The sequence below is a fragment of the Leptonychotes weddellii genome, chromosome X (genome assembly GCF_054177405.1).
Source record: "Leptonychotes weddellii isolate Sample4059 chromosome X, ASM5417740v2, whole genome shotgun sequence".
Taxonomy (NCBI): Eukaryota; Metazoa; Chordata; class Mammalia; order Carnivora; family Phocidae; genus Leptonychotes; species Leptonychotes weddellii.
Genome location: NC_138385.1, coordinates 47,671,280 through 47,685,829, shown reverse-complemented (window position 1 = coordinate 47,685,829; position 14,550 = coordinate 47,671,280). Strand labels below are relative to the sequence as shown.

Sequence of the window (14,550 nt, the reverse complement as noted above, 5' to 3'; positions counted from 1 at the left end):
AAATCTTTTAGCCATTATATGTTAGACCAATGCTTTATAAGCTTTAATGTCTATGGAGTTCACCTAGTGATCTCGTTAAAATACATTTTCTGATTCAGTAGGTGTGGGATGAGGCCTACAATTCTGCATTTCTAGTAAGCGCCCATGTGTTACCACCATAGGATTAATAGTATGTTAGACAAAATCCCTCAATGTAATTCTGGTATGCTTTGGCAAGTTTGCTTTAACAGAAAGCTATGGCTAAGTGGATAGAGGCAATCCGTACTGAAGACATGGGTGACATGAGTGACAAGAAAGAACCAGTCATATGAAGATCTTGTGGAAGAGCATTCAAGGCAGAGAAGCATGCAAATACAAATAACCTGAGATGGAACAAGCTTTGGCAGGACCATGGTGAGGGAGCCTGACTGATAAGAGATGAGACCTGTGAGAATTTGAAATGGGAAACCATTAGAGGATTTTAAGGAAGGGAGTAATATACAATTTACATTTTGAAGATCACTCTGGAGGCTATGTGAGGAATGCATTGCAGAGAAGCTGTAGGAAACAGAGCCATGTGAAGAGGTTATTCCAGTTGTTCATAGTTACAGTGTAGCTGGAGAAAAATAGATGGATTTTCTTTCTTTTATTGGGTCTAGGGGGGCACCTGGGTGGCTCGGTCAGTTGAGCCTCAGATTCTTAGGTTTTGGCTCAGGTCATGATCTCATGAGTTGTGAGATCAGCCCTGAGTCAGGCTCGGTGCTCAGCACGGAGTCTGCTTGAAGATTGGGTTGTGAGATGAAGTTTTTAAAGGCTTATTTTGTTCCTTTTGTGTTGTTTGTGTTAAGAGAATGTATTATAGCTAAAGCACCATTCATTACAAGGGTGGGAAGAATGATTCATGGAACCACATTTAAAACAATGAGTTATGGAACTTGGAAGACTAGGTTTGTAAGCAAAGAAATTCTCATTTAAAGCAGAAACCTACATCAGCCAGAGGTCAATCTATGTTACAGTGTTGTCTCTAGTAGTCCACATCAGGTATTTTTAAAAATTTTAGAGTGGTGCTTGGTAATTCTAACATAAACATTAACATGATAATAACTTCCTCATGAAAATAAACAGCTAAGCTAAAAATACATGTTTCCTACTAGGACTTCCACAAAGACCATACAGATACTTCACATATTTTATGTATGTATGTATGTATGTATTTAAGAAAGTGAGTGAGAGAGAGAGAGCACAGGAGCACGGATAGAGTGAGAAGGAGTGGGAGAAGCGGACTCCCCTGCTGAGCGAGGAGCCCGACAGAGGGCTCGATCCCAGGACCCTGGGATCATGACCTGAGCTGAAGGTAGACACTTAACCAACTGAGCCATCCAAGCATCCCTTCACATATTTTATTTAGACACTTAAATTACCTTTCATGTAATTACATAGTCTCCATTTTATTTAATATCTAAAGCAAAACATACTGGAACAGAAATTAGATAAACAGGCATTTCTCACCTGACAGTATCTTTGCAATTTTCAAAGATAAGCTGTGTGAAACTTGTGAGAGGAAAAAAAATCACTACTATTTCTATTGATTTTAACCACACATTGGAAAAGGAATACATACATTTAAGTTTGTTAAGTCTAATGAGCACCTTGTTACAACACCCATTCATTATGCATGAATCAATTACCTGAACTGTTAATTTTTTAACTGCCCCAAATTTTGGACATTGTTATTTTTATTTAAGAACATTTTGGGAAAATCACACTTGTTCTAATTTTCAGTTATGGCAAGCGGCCCTCTTGGCACAGTGGGCAGCGTGTCAGTCTCATAATTTTCAGTTATGGCAGCAATTTTCTATCAGGCTTCTAAAAACTTACATTTATATCATATGTAATGGGTAGATAATGTGGCATAATTTTGTTACATTTGTAGTTAGCAGGGGAGAAACTGCCCTGTTGTTCCTACACCAAGGGAAAAAATATAAGGACTATATAACTCATGAAGAATATTAACATTTTCTATCACAAAATATTGATAAAATTGGAATTATATTAATCCAATTATAGAGCTTAACATTTTAGTCAAAGTATTAAGATAATAAAATAAGGCTCTTAGCTTCATATCAAGACCTATTTGAATATTTATATAAGAATATTAAAAGCATTTATCTCCTCATTTATGGCTTGATTTAGTATAATGCCTCATCTGTTCCTATCTTAATAGTTTCTTAGTATAATGAATCATTATTAGAATATAATGATAAGGCATGACAATACTATATAGGTATTTGCAGAGATATTTCAGTGCAAAACCTCATTCACATGTAACCCAAATATATTTATTGCCTTAATCTATACTTTGTCAAATGCAAACATTTTAATTTTCACCAATTCTTAACTTTAACCATGGGGTTGGAATTAAGAAATTTCATTCTTATCTACTAATGTAGTTGGAAAATATTTTTGTTCACTTTGCAAAGTCATTAGAACCCAATTAATCAACTTCTAAGTGCATTAAATACTATAAAATCTTTTTTTCCCAAATAAGATACAGGTATCAAGTATTTGTTCTTGCTCTTTTTATTCCCAAAGCCTTAATGTAACAATTCAATGTTACATGTTGTATACTTCTAGTAAAAAGCCCGCCTTCCTTCTACACTCCTACAATATAGTATTACATATTTTTAAGGAAGTGGGTGGACTTATTTGAGGATGATATGCTTTTAAAGAACAGATTTGTCAAGCCAAGCCACTGATATGTTCTTAGAACCATAATAGTATAATGTGTAATTTAGTGGATTTAGTTATTTTAAAAGATATTTTCCTACTTCCCTGATAAATGAAATTAACCATCACCTTTGATTTAGTTATGTCTCCGAAAGGTATAAATAGCATGTAATAGAGCATCTTTTAGTCACAGAGTTTAATGTGGAAAAAGCAAATATATGCTGTATATACAATGTAGTAAACGATTTTAAAAATTCAATAGTTTTTCCTCTTTTTTTGGTTAAAAAACAGTATTTACTTTTGTAGATGAATTGCACATCTAATATCACAGAAAATCTTCTAATGGAATAACTTGTAAAATCTCTACCCCAACAAATTAATTCAGTGTCTAGGAAGTACTGTATTGAAAACCAGTGCATTATGTTCTACAGTGTCTAGAATTGAAATTTAAACAAGCAGGGTGTTGCTATTGAATACAAAAATGTGATAGAAAAGTCTCATTAGTGGCTGGAGAAACAGTCATCTGCAGAACTAATTCATTCCATTAGATTCACTGGTAGTAGCATGGTTCAAAATTTTGATTGGCCTTTAGTTATGGAAAATAACAAAATACTAATGTAGACGCACAAAAAACTCCTTTGAGTTGGAGATCCATTCATGGCTAGAAAAGGAAAAAAAAAAGTTAATTTACAACTGGTTCATAATTCATTTAAGATATTCTTTTTTTTTTTAAAGATTTTATTTATTTATTTGACAGACAGACACAGCGAGAGAGGGAACACAAGCGGGGGAGTGGGAGAGGGAGAAGCAGGCTTCCCGCTGAGCAGGGAGCTCCATGCGGGGCTCGATCCCAGGACCCTGGGATCATGACCTGAGCCGAAGGCAGACACTTAACGACTGAGCCACCCAGGCGCCCCTCATTTAAGATATTCTTATTGTATATACCCAGTTATGGAAAATGATTTAAATTGATATACATAAAACCAAAGGAAATGTACTGCACTTTTGTGGTAACTTTTTATATGTACATTCAGTGAAACAATGGTTTATCTGACTTTAGTCAAGGTATGTTTCAATTACTGAAGGGAGGATTGAGTAGATTTCTTCCTTGGTATCTTATTTAGAGGCTAAATATGTCTAAACATATCTGTTAAGAGAGATCTATAATTTGTGAACTTACTAAAATATATTTTGAACTTCCTCTAGTCCCCTCCAGATATCAAATTTGATGTTTATTGCTGCACAATTTTAATGGAGAGAGAAATAATGACTACTATTCTGTAGACCCTTTATTTGGCAAGTCATATTGATGCACATGTGATTTAATTTTATTAACTATACATCTACAGTAATAACAATGTCTGCAGTCTTTTATTAACTATAAATCTGCTATTTTAAAAATTTTTCAAAAGGTTCTGCAGAACAATTGACATTTGTGTATTTATTGCTCCTCATGGTATACTTAGGCATTTTAAAACTTATTGAAGTATAATAAACCTATAGAAAAAGTACACATATAAGTATACAACAATATGAATTTTCCCAAACTAAACACACATATGCAACCATTACCCAGATCAAGTAACAATACATTAGTATCCTGGTAGCCCTCCTTATGCTCCCTTCCAATCAGTAGCTGCCTTCAAGGATAACCTTACTGATTTTAATAACCATAGATTATTTTTACCTGCTTTTAGTACTTAAGCAGTTTTTAACATAACAAAGGCTGTCATTTTCAGTGTTAAAGTCAGATTCTGTGTGGTTTAGAGCTGTCATTCCCAACATTATTTATGTCCATTGCTCTTGAGGGATATCATACATTCCCGTCATTATCAATGGTTTACAGTTAGAACCTCTTGGCAGTAGTGTAGGAGTATACAATTAGGAAGAAAAGACTCCAAGGTGATTCTGTCATGTTAGGGTTTCTCAAACCTCAGCAGTATTAACATTTTGGGCTGGACAATTCTTTGTTGTGGGAGACTGTCCTAGTCATTATATGATCTTTAGCAGCATCCCTGGCTTTTAGCCACCAGATGCCAATAATACCCATCCCCCAGTTGTGAAAACTAAAAATGTCTCCAAACATTGCTAAATGTCCCCTAGGGGGGCAAAATTGCCCCTGATAGAGAGCCACTGCACTAAGGTGAATATATCCCTTATTTGATGTTCACTCTTTAAAGGTTAACAGAACAATAAGTAAAAGTTTTACTAAAGTAGCACTGAGTCCTTTAAAAGAAGAGGGTTTTAGTAATCAGCATCACTTAGCAATGTATTGGCCTACTTAAAAAGATGCTAAGGTCCATGTCACTTGGTCATCTTGGAGGATGTTATAGAAGGTAGATATTAGAGTACATGACCTATAAAGTATTCTTCATCAGCCTCACTATAATTGTGGGATTTAAGGCTGGAGGATCTTAAAATCTATTGAGTAAGACAGACCTCCTTGCTTTCAAAATACTGAAAAATTTCTATCTATAGTAATAAGACCACATTCAAGACTAAAAGACAAATTCTATTAAAACATGCCTCTTCTCCATACACCATTCTTCTTCATAATTGTCTATGACATTTTCTACTTGCTTTAGAAAAAATTAGGGTGTTTTTTTTCCCAAAAATTTGAATAAAATTAGTTCAAAAACAATTATATTACCTGTGTTTGAATCATTCTAAAGTTTCTTAATTCATACTATAAATCAGTAAGGAAAACATGGGGAAATCTTTAAGAGAAAAAACGAACTGGAAGATTTTAGTTCACTTTGATATTTTACCACAATTTTTGAAGGCTGTTATATATAGAATATATATAAATTTCTATTCTTAATAGGATTAGAAATACACAAGGGAACTTACACAAGTCCATTTGTCTTCTGTTTTCTCAATCATAATAGTCTGTGTGTCACTATCTGGTGGTATATATTCATAGTCATCATAAAGGAGGCCTAGGATTGGATATTGTGTCCTGTACCTATACAGAAAAAAGTTAATTTACCACCTGCACGAGAAAATGACTCTCATTCCTTTTTAGTCACTCCTAGTTTGATTCTCCTTATTATGTTAAGTTGGCTCTTAATGACTTTTAACTCTAAAAAGAGAATATCTACAAAGCCTTACTACTATTATTTTCAAAAGAGTAAGAAGGAAGTACCTCTGCTTCTGCAATGATGGACCACTGGCAGCACAGGACAATGATCTTAGAGAAGGGAACCAAATGACATGAGCCCTACAAGTGCCTAGCTCACTACTTGGAGATTTTCTTGCTCACAGGATACGGAAAGTGGAGCCAAATAAATCCCTTCAGTCACAAAGTTGAAGTGACAGAATTTCAAGTAAAGGTATGCCAAAGCAGCTGGTATGGGGCAGAATACCAGACAGAAGAGAACTACATAAATAAGAGTCAAAAGACCTGTAGAGGACTCTCTACAAGTCTTTGGAAGTACTGATTAGTGTAGGCATGTGGAAAAACTACTGAAGCTGGGGAAAGAAGCACTGGAAAGGAGCAGCCTGGAAATCCCTGGAGTTCACATAATGAAGGGAATAGCTTGTGTTCCACTAACCAGAGTGGAAAGACCTCTTAATGCAAGGGCATCAGGAAGAAACTGCAGAAGAATATTGTGTTAGTGTTGGGATAACATTAGTCCTAGACTGCAGGTTTTAACAGTTTAAAAGCAAGACTTGAAAATATTGAACTGTATCCAGCTAATTCCATCTCAGAATAAAACCACAGAACACTTGCAGTGAAATAAAAAATCCAGAATTCAAGTGTGTAAAATTACAATACATGGCATTCAATACAAAAATTAGTAGGTATGGGAGCAGGTAGATATGACTAATAATGAGGAGAAAAACAAATTAGTAGAAAAAGAACAAGAAATGACAGATAAAAGAAATAAGTAGTCATGGTTTCATCTATTAAAAATATTTTTTTTAATGGATACTCAAGAATAGGAAAGCATGAATGTGATGAGAACAATGGAGGATATAAAGATCTACACTGGACTTCTGAAGATGAAAATTACACTGTATGGGATTAACATTAGAATAGGCCCTGAAGAAGAAAATATTACTGAATTTGAAGACATGAAGAGAAATTATCCAAAATAAAACACAAGAGGAAAAAAAAACTGGAAAAATGTACGGAGTATGAGTTACCTATGGGAAATATTAGTTGCCCTCACATATGTGTAATTGAAGTCCTACATGACTGGCAGGAGACAAAAAAATAATTGAAGAAATAATGCCCAAATTGTTTCCAGATTTGATGAAAACTCTAAACACACAGATCCAAGAAGCTCAGGGAAACTCAAGAAAAAGAATGATGAAGAAAAACAGAGGCAAAGAGAAAGGACCCAAATAAATAAAATCAGAAAAAAAGAAGTAACAACTGACACCACAAAAATAGAAAGCATTATAAGAGAATACAGTAAAAAATTATATGCCAAAAAGTTGGACAACCTGGAAGAAAAGGAAAAATACCTAGAAACATACAATCTTCCAAAACTGAATGAAGAAGAAATATAAAATCTGAGCAGACTGATTACTAGTAACAAAATTGAATGAGTTGTCCAAAAACTATCAAAAAATAAAGTCTAGGGGGTGCCTGGGTGGCTCAGTCAGTTAAGCATCTGACTTTTGATTTCGGCTCAGGTCATGATCTCGGCTCAGGTCATGATCTCAGGGTTGTGAGATTGAGCCCCACATCGGGTTCTGCACTGGGTATGGAGCCTGCTTAAAGATTCTCTCTCTCGTGTTATGCTGAACAAAATAAGTCAATCAGAGAAAGACATGTATCATATGACCTCACTGATATGAGGAATTCTTAATCTCAGGAAACAAACTGAGGGTTGCTGGAGTGGTGGGGGTGGGAGGGATGGGGTGGCTGGGTGATAGACATTGGGGAGGTTATGTGCTATGGTGAGCGCTGTGAATTGTGCAAAACTGTTGAATCACAGACCTGTACCTCTGAAACAAATAATACATTATATGTTTAAAAAAAAAGAAGAAGAAGAAGATAGCAGGAGGGGAAGAATGAAGGGGGGGAAATCAGAGGGGGAGATGAACCATGAAAGACGATGGACTCTGAAAAACAAACTGAGGGTTCTAGAGGGGAGGGGTGGGAGGATGGTTTAGCCTGGTGATGGGTATTAAGGAGGGCACATACTGCATGGAGCACAGGGGGTTATATACAAGCAATGAATCATGGAACACTACATCAAAAACTAATGATGGAATGTATGGTGATTAGCATAATATAATAATAAAAAAAAGATTCTCTCTCTCCCTCTCTCTCTGCCAGTCCCTATCCCTCTCTCCGTCTCTCTCTCCCTTTCTAAAATAAATAAATAAATAAAAGTCTAGTTGTTAATTTTAGCCATTCTGACAGGTGTGAAGTGATATCTTGTTGTAGTTTTAATTTGTAGTTCCCTGATAATGAGTGATGTTGAGCCTCTTTTCATGTGTCTGTTAGCCATCTGTTTGTCTTCTTTGGAAAAAATTCAATTCATGTCTTCTGCCCATTTTTTAACTGGATTATTTGTTTTTTGGGTGTTGAGTTTAATAAGTTCTTTATAGATTTTGGATACTAACCCTTTATCAAATATGTCATTTGCAAATAAATTCTCCCATTCTGAAAAAAAAAAAAAGTCTAGGACCAGACGGATTCATAGGCGAATTCTACCAGTTAAAAAGAATTACAGAGAGGAGTTAAGATGGTGGAGGAGTAGGGGGACCCTAAATTTGTTTCATCCCTTGAATACAACTAGATAGTTATCAAATCATTCTGAACATGGGACAAATCAATTGGAGGCCTGAGAAAACAAATACTGCAAATCTTTGAGTAGAAAAGCAACCACCATTTGGAAGGTAGGAGGTGCAGAGATTTGAATCAGGTGTGATATAGCTGAGGCTATGGCCAGAGGGGAGGGAGCCTGCTTAAGGAGGCTACCACAAAGTATTATAAGCAGTGGATCACAAAATTGGAACTTTTAGAAGTCTGCTACAGTGGGGGACATGCTGGGCTTAAAGGCAGTGAAGCAGGGCAGAATCCCAGGTGTGACAGCATGGTCCGAAGATTCCCCTGGGTTGCAAGAAGAATGGGTGGTGCCTAAGTGCTGGCCTGTTCCCAGGCAAAGGAGCATGGAAGCTGGCTGAGAACAGTGAGTCTAGGTGCCAGCTTTCTGCTCTGTGTTGCCATAAACTTCGAACCACCACACATTCCAGCGACTGCTTTCCTGAGAGGTGTCCAACAAAAGGCAGATGCACCTGGAGACACTCCCTGGGAGGAGTAGTGCTGGTCTTCACTGTGGGAGTCCCTAAAATTTGGAGTTTTGAAACTCAGTCCCGTGCCTGAGATAAAAAGCTCAACACAGGCAGGGTGAACAGAGCTCTGATGGGAACTGGGGAGACAAGAGTGATTGCTCTTTTGTGAGGGCTCACTGAAGAGTGGGGGGTGCGAATTTTCAGCTCGGGCCAGAGAGCAGGGCACAGCAATACTCATCCTGCAGATCAGTGCTGGAAGACGGCACAGAGCAAAACAGCACCACCTAGTGGAGTCCAGAGCTGCTCACAACAAGCCCTGCCTCCCTGGGCACTGGAGGTGCATTTCCACTAGAGCAAGTCCACCTGAGAATCACCGCAAAAGTCCCCTCTCCCAGAAGACCAGCGCAAACAACTCACACCAAATTTACTAAAGAAAATAGTATCTAGTATCCTTTGTACTTTTATTCTTTAGTTTTTATTATAATTTTTTAAGCTATTTTCTTATTTTTTCAATTTTTTAAAAATTCTTTTTAAATTTTGTCCATATATATTTTTTTATATATATTTTTAGTTTTTGTTCCCTCTCACTGTATTTTATATATATATATATATTTTTTTTTTTTCTTATTTTCGGACCAAGTTTCTTTTAACAAGCAGACCAAAACACACCCAGGAGCTAGTTCTGTTTGTTTGTTTTGTTGTTGTTTTCTTTTTCTTTCTTCTTTTCTTTTCTGGACAAAATGACAATATGGAGAAATTCACCCCAAAAGATAGAACAAAAGGTATTACTCACAGCCAGTTATTTAATGAGTACAGATATAAGTAGGATGTTTGGGTTAGAATTTAAAACAATTATACAGATACTAGCTGGGCTTGAGAAAAGCATAGAAGACACTAGAGAATCCCTTATTGTAGAGATAAAAGAACTTAAATCTAGTAAAGCCAAAATTAAAAAAGCTATAACCAAGATGCAGTCCCAAGTGGAGGCCATAAAAATCAGTGATATGGAAGATAAAGTTATGGAATATAATGAAGCTGAAAAGAAGAGGGAAAGAAAATTATTAGATCATGAACATAGACTTAGGAAACTCAGTAATTCCATAAAGTGAAATAATATCAATATTAAAGGAGTCTCAGTAGAAAAGTGGGAAAAAGGGTCAGCAGGTTGATTTGAACAAATTATACCTGAGAACTTCCTTAACGTGGGTAAGGAAACAGGCTTTCAACTCCAAGAGGCACAGAACTCCCCTCAAAATCAACAAAAATAGGTCAACATCATGACATATTATAGTGAAACTTGCAAATTGCAAAGATAAAGAGAAAATTCAGAAAGCAGTTGGGGAAAATAGGTCCTTAACCTATAAGGGTAGACACATAAGGCTGGCAGCAGATCTGTCCACAGAGATCTGGCAGGCCAGAAAAGATTGGCATGATATACTCAACATCCTAAATTGGAAAAATATGCAGCCAAGAATACTTTATCCAACAAGGCTATCATTCAGAATAGAAGGAGAGATAAAGAGTTTCCAAGACAAAAATGAAAGGAATTCATGAACACTAAACCAGCCCTGCAAGAAATATTAAAGGGAACCCTTTCAGCAGAAAGAGAGACCAAGAGTAACAAACACTAAAGGAAGAGAGACAATTTACAGAAACAGCAACTTTATAGGTAATACAATAGTACTAAATTCATATCTTTCAATAATGACTGTGAATGTAAATGGACTAAGTGCTCCAGTAAAAGACATAGGGTTACAGAATGGATAAAAAACCAAGACCCATCAATATGTTACTCTCAAGAGACTCATTTTAGACTCAAGACACCTCCAGATTGAAAGTAAGGGGGTGGAGAACCATTTATCATGCTAATGGACATCAAAAGAAAGCTGAGGTAGCCATAGATTTTATTTTTTTTATTTTTTTTTAAAGATTATTTATTTATTTATTTGAGAGAGAGAATGAGAGAGAGAGAGAGAGAGAGCACATGAGAGTGGGGAGGGTCAGAGGGAGAAGCAGACTCCCCGCCGAGCAGGGAGCCCAATGCGGGACTCGATCCCGGGACTCCAGGATCATGACCTGAGCCGAAGGCAGTCGCCCAACCAACTGAGCCACCCAGGCGCCCGAGGTAGCCATAGATTTTAAATCAAAGACTGTAATGAGAGATGAAAAAGGTCACTATATCATAATAAAAGGGCCTATCTAACAAGAAGATCTAACAATTGTAAATATTTATGCTCTAACTTGGTAGCAGTCAAATAATAAACCAATTAATAACAAAACTAAAGAAACTCATTGATAATAATACAATAAGAGTAGGGGACTTTAACACCCCACTCAAAGCAATGGACAGATCATCTAAGCAGAAGATCAACAAGGAAACAAGGGCTTTGAATGACACACTGGAACAGATGGACTTAACAAATATATTCAGAGCATTTCATCATAAAGCAGCAGAATACACATTCTTCTTGAGTGCACATGGAACATTATCCAGAATAGATCACATACTGGGTCACAAGTCAGGACTCAACTGGCACAAAAAGACTGAGAGCATACCATGGATATTTTCAGACCACTGTGCTATGAAACTTGAAGTCAACCAAAAGAAAAAGTTTGGAAGGACCACAAATACATGGAGGTTGAAGAACATCCTACTAAAGAATGAATGGGTCAACAGGAAATTAAAGAAGAATTAAAAAATACTTCAGAGCAAATGAAAATGAAAACATGACAGTTCAAAACCTTTGGTATGTAGCAAAGGAGGCCCTCAGAGGGAAGTATATAACAATACAGGCCTACCTCAAGAAGCAATAAAAGTCTCAAATACACCACCTAACCTTGCACCTAAAGGAACAGGAAAAAGAACAGCAAATAAAGCCAAAATCCATCAGGACAAGAGAAATAATAATTAGAGCAGAAATGAATGATATAGACATCAAAAAACCAGTATAACAAATCAATGAAACTAGGAGCTGGTACTTTGAAAGAATTAACAAAGTTAATAAACCCCTAGACAGACTTATCAAAAAGAAAAGACCCAAATAAATAAAATCATGAATGAAAAAGGAAAGATCACAAACAACACTAAAGAAATACAACTAATTATAAGAGAATATTATGAAAAATCATGTGCCAAAAAATTAGGCAGTCTGGAAGAAACCGATAAATCCTAAAAACATAAACTACCAAAACTGAAACAGGAAGAAATAGAAAACCTGAACAGACCCATAATCAGCAAAGAAATTGAAGCAGTAATCAAAAATCTCCCAACAAACAAGAGCCCAGGGCCAGATGGCTTCCCAGGAGAATTGTACTAACATTTAAAGAAGAATTAATATCTATTCTTCTGAAACTGTTCCAAAAAATAGAACTGGAAGGAAAACTTCCAAACTCATTCCATGAAGCCAGCATTACCTTCATCCCAAGAGACAAAAACCCCACCAAAAAGGAGAATTACAGACCAATATCCCTGATGAAACTGGAAGCAAAAATTCTCACCAAGGTACTAGCTAATAGGATCCAATAGTACATTAAAAGGATTACTTACCACAACCAAGTGGGATTTATTCCTGGGCTGCAGGGATGGTTCAACATCCACAAATCAATCAGTGTGATACATCACATTAATAAAAGAAAGGACAAGAACCATATGACCTTTCGATATATATAGAAAAAGCATTTGACAACATACAGCATCCATTCTTGATAATAATGTAGGGATAGAGGGAACACACCTCAATGTAGGGATAGAGGGAACATACCTCAATATCATAAAGGTCATATATGAAAGACCCACAGTAAATATCATCCTCAACAGGGAAAAACTGATAGCTTTTCCCCTAAGGTCAGGAACAGGACAGGGATGTCCACTCTCACCACTGTTGTTTAACATAGTACTGGAAGTCCTAGCCTCAACCATCAGACAGCAAAAAGAAATAAAAGGCATCCAAATCAGCAAAGAAGAAGTCAAACTTTCATTCTTTGCAGACGACATGCTACTCTATGTAGAAAACCCAAAAGATTCCACCCCAAAATTTCTAGAACTGATAAAAGAATTCAGCAAAGTCACAAGATATAGAATTAAAGCACAGAAGTCTGTTGCATTTCTATACACTAACAATGAAGCAGAAGAAGGAGAAATCAAGGAATCGATCCCATTTACAATTACACCACAAACCATAAGATACCTAGGAATAAACCTACCCAACAAGGTAAAGATCTGTACTCTGAAAACTGTAGAGCACTTATGAAAGAAATTGAAGAAGACCCAGAAATGGAAAAATATTCCATGTTTATGGATTAGAAAAACAAATATTGTTAAAATGTCTATGCTACGCAAAGCAATCTGCACATTCAATGCAATCTCTATCAAAATACCACCAGCATTTTTCACAAAGCTGGAACAAACAATTCTAAAATTTGTATGGAAGCAGAAAAAAACCTGAATAACCAAAGAAATGTTGAAAAAGAAAACCAAAGCTGGAGGCATGACAATTCCAGACTTCAAGCTGTATTTCAAAGCTGTAATCATGAAGACAGTATGGTACTGGCACAAAAACAGACACATGGTTTAGTGGAACAGAATAGAGAACCCAGAAATGGACCCTCAAGTCTATGGTCAATTAATCTTCAACAAAGCAGAAAAGAATATCCAATGGAAAAAAAAAGACAGTCTTCAACAAATGGTGTTGGGAAAATGGACAGCCACATTCAGAAGAGTGAAACTGGACCACTTTCTTACACCATACAGAAAAATAAACTCAAAACGGTTGAGAGACCTTAATGTGAGACAGGAGTCTTTCAAAATCCTAGAGGAGAACAGAGGCAGCAACCCCCTTGACCTCAGCCACAGGAACTTCTTGCTAGACATGTCTCCAGAGGCAAGCACAACCAAGGAAAAATCAATTATTTGGACTTTGTCAGGGTAAAAAGCTTTTGTAGAGCAAAGGAAACAATCAACAAAACTAAAAGGCAACCTACTGAATGGGAGAAGATATTCACAAATGAAATATCAGATAAAGAGCTAGTATCCAAAATCTATAAAGAACATATCAAACTCAACACCCAAAAAACAAAAAATCCAGTCAAGAAATGGGCGGAAGACATGAACAGACATTTCTCCAAAGAAGACATGCAAATGGCTGACACATGAAAAAATGCTCAACATCACTCAGCATCAGGGAAATACAAATCAAAATCACAATGAGATACCATCTCACACTGGTCAGAATGGCTAAAATTAACAACTCAGGAAACAACAGATGTTCGCAAGGATGCAGAGAAAAGGAAACACTCCCATGATGCTGGTGGAAACGCTAACTGGTGCAGCCACTCTGGAAAACAGCACAGAGGTTCCTCAAAAAGTTAAAAATAGAGCTACCCTATGACCCAGCAATTGCACTCCTAGGTATTTACCCAAAGGATACAAACAGTGATTTGAAGGGGCACATACATCCCAATGTTTATACCAGCAATGTCCACAATAGCCAAACTATGGAAATAGCCCAGATGTCCATCAACAGATGAATGGATCAAAAGATGTGGGATGGAGATAAATCTATATATCTATATATCTATATCTATTTCTAT

At 36.5% G+C, this 14,550-nt stretch overlaps 1 protein-coding gene across 1 annotated transcript in view; it reads right to left on the bottom strand.

The window, feature by feature from the left end:
* Positions 1-1,364: 1,364 nt before the first annotated feature.
* The window catches only part of POF1B (POF1B actin binding protein), a 93,772-nt gene continuing 80,586 nt past the window's right edge, over positions 1,365-14,550 (bottom strand). The window contains exons 16-17 of the mRNA XM_081809324.1: positions 5,557-5,671; positions 1,365-3,367 (exon numbers count right to left, since the gene is read on the bottom strand). Of these exons, the coding sequence (XP_081665450.1) occupies positions 3,362-3,367; positions 5,557-5,671 (121 nt within the window). The 3' untranslated portion in view covers positions 1,365-3,361. The remainder of the gene's footprint in view (positions 3,368-5,556; positions 5,672-14,550) is intronic.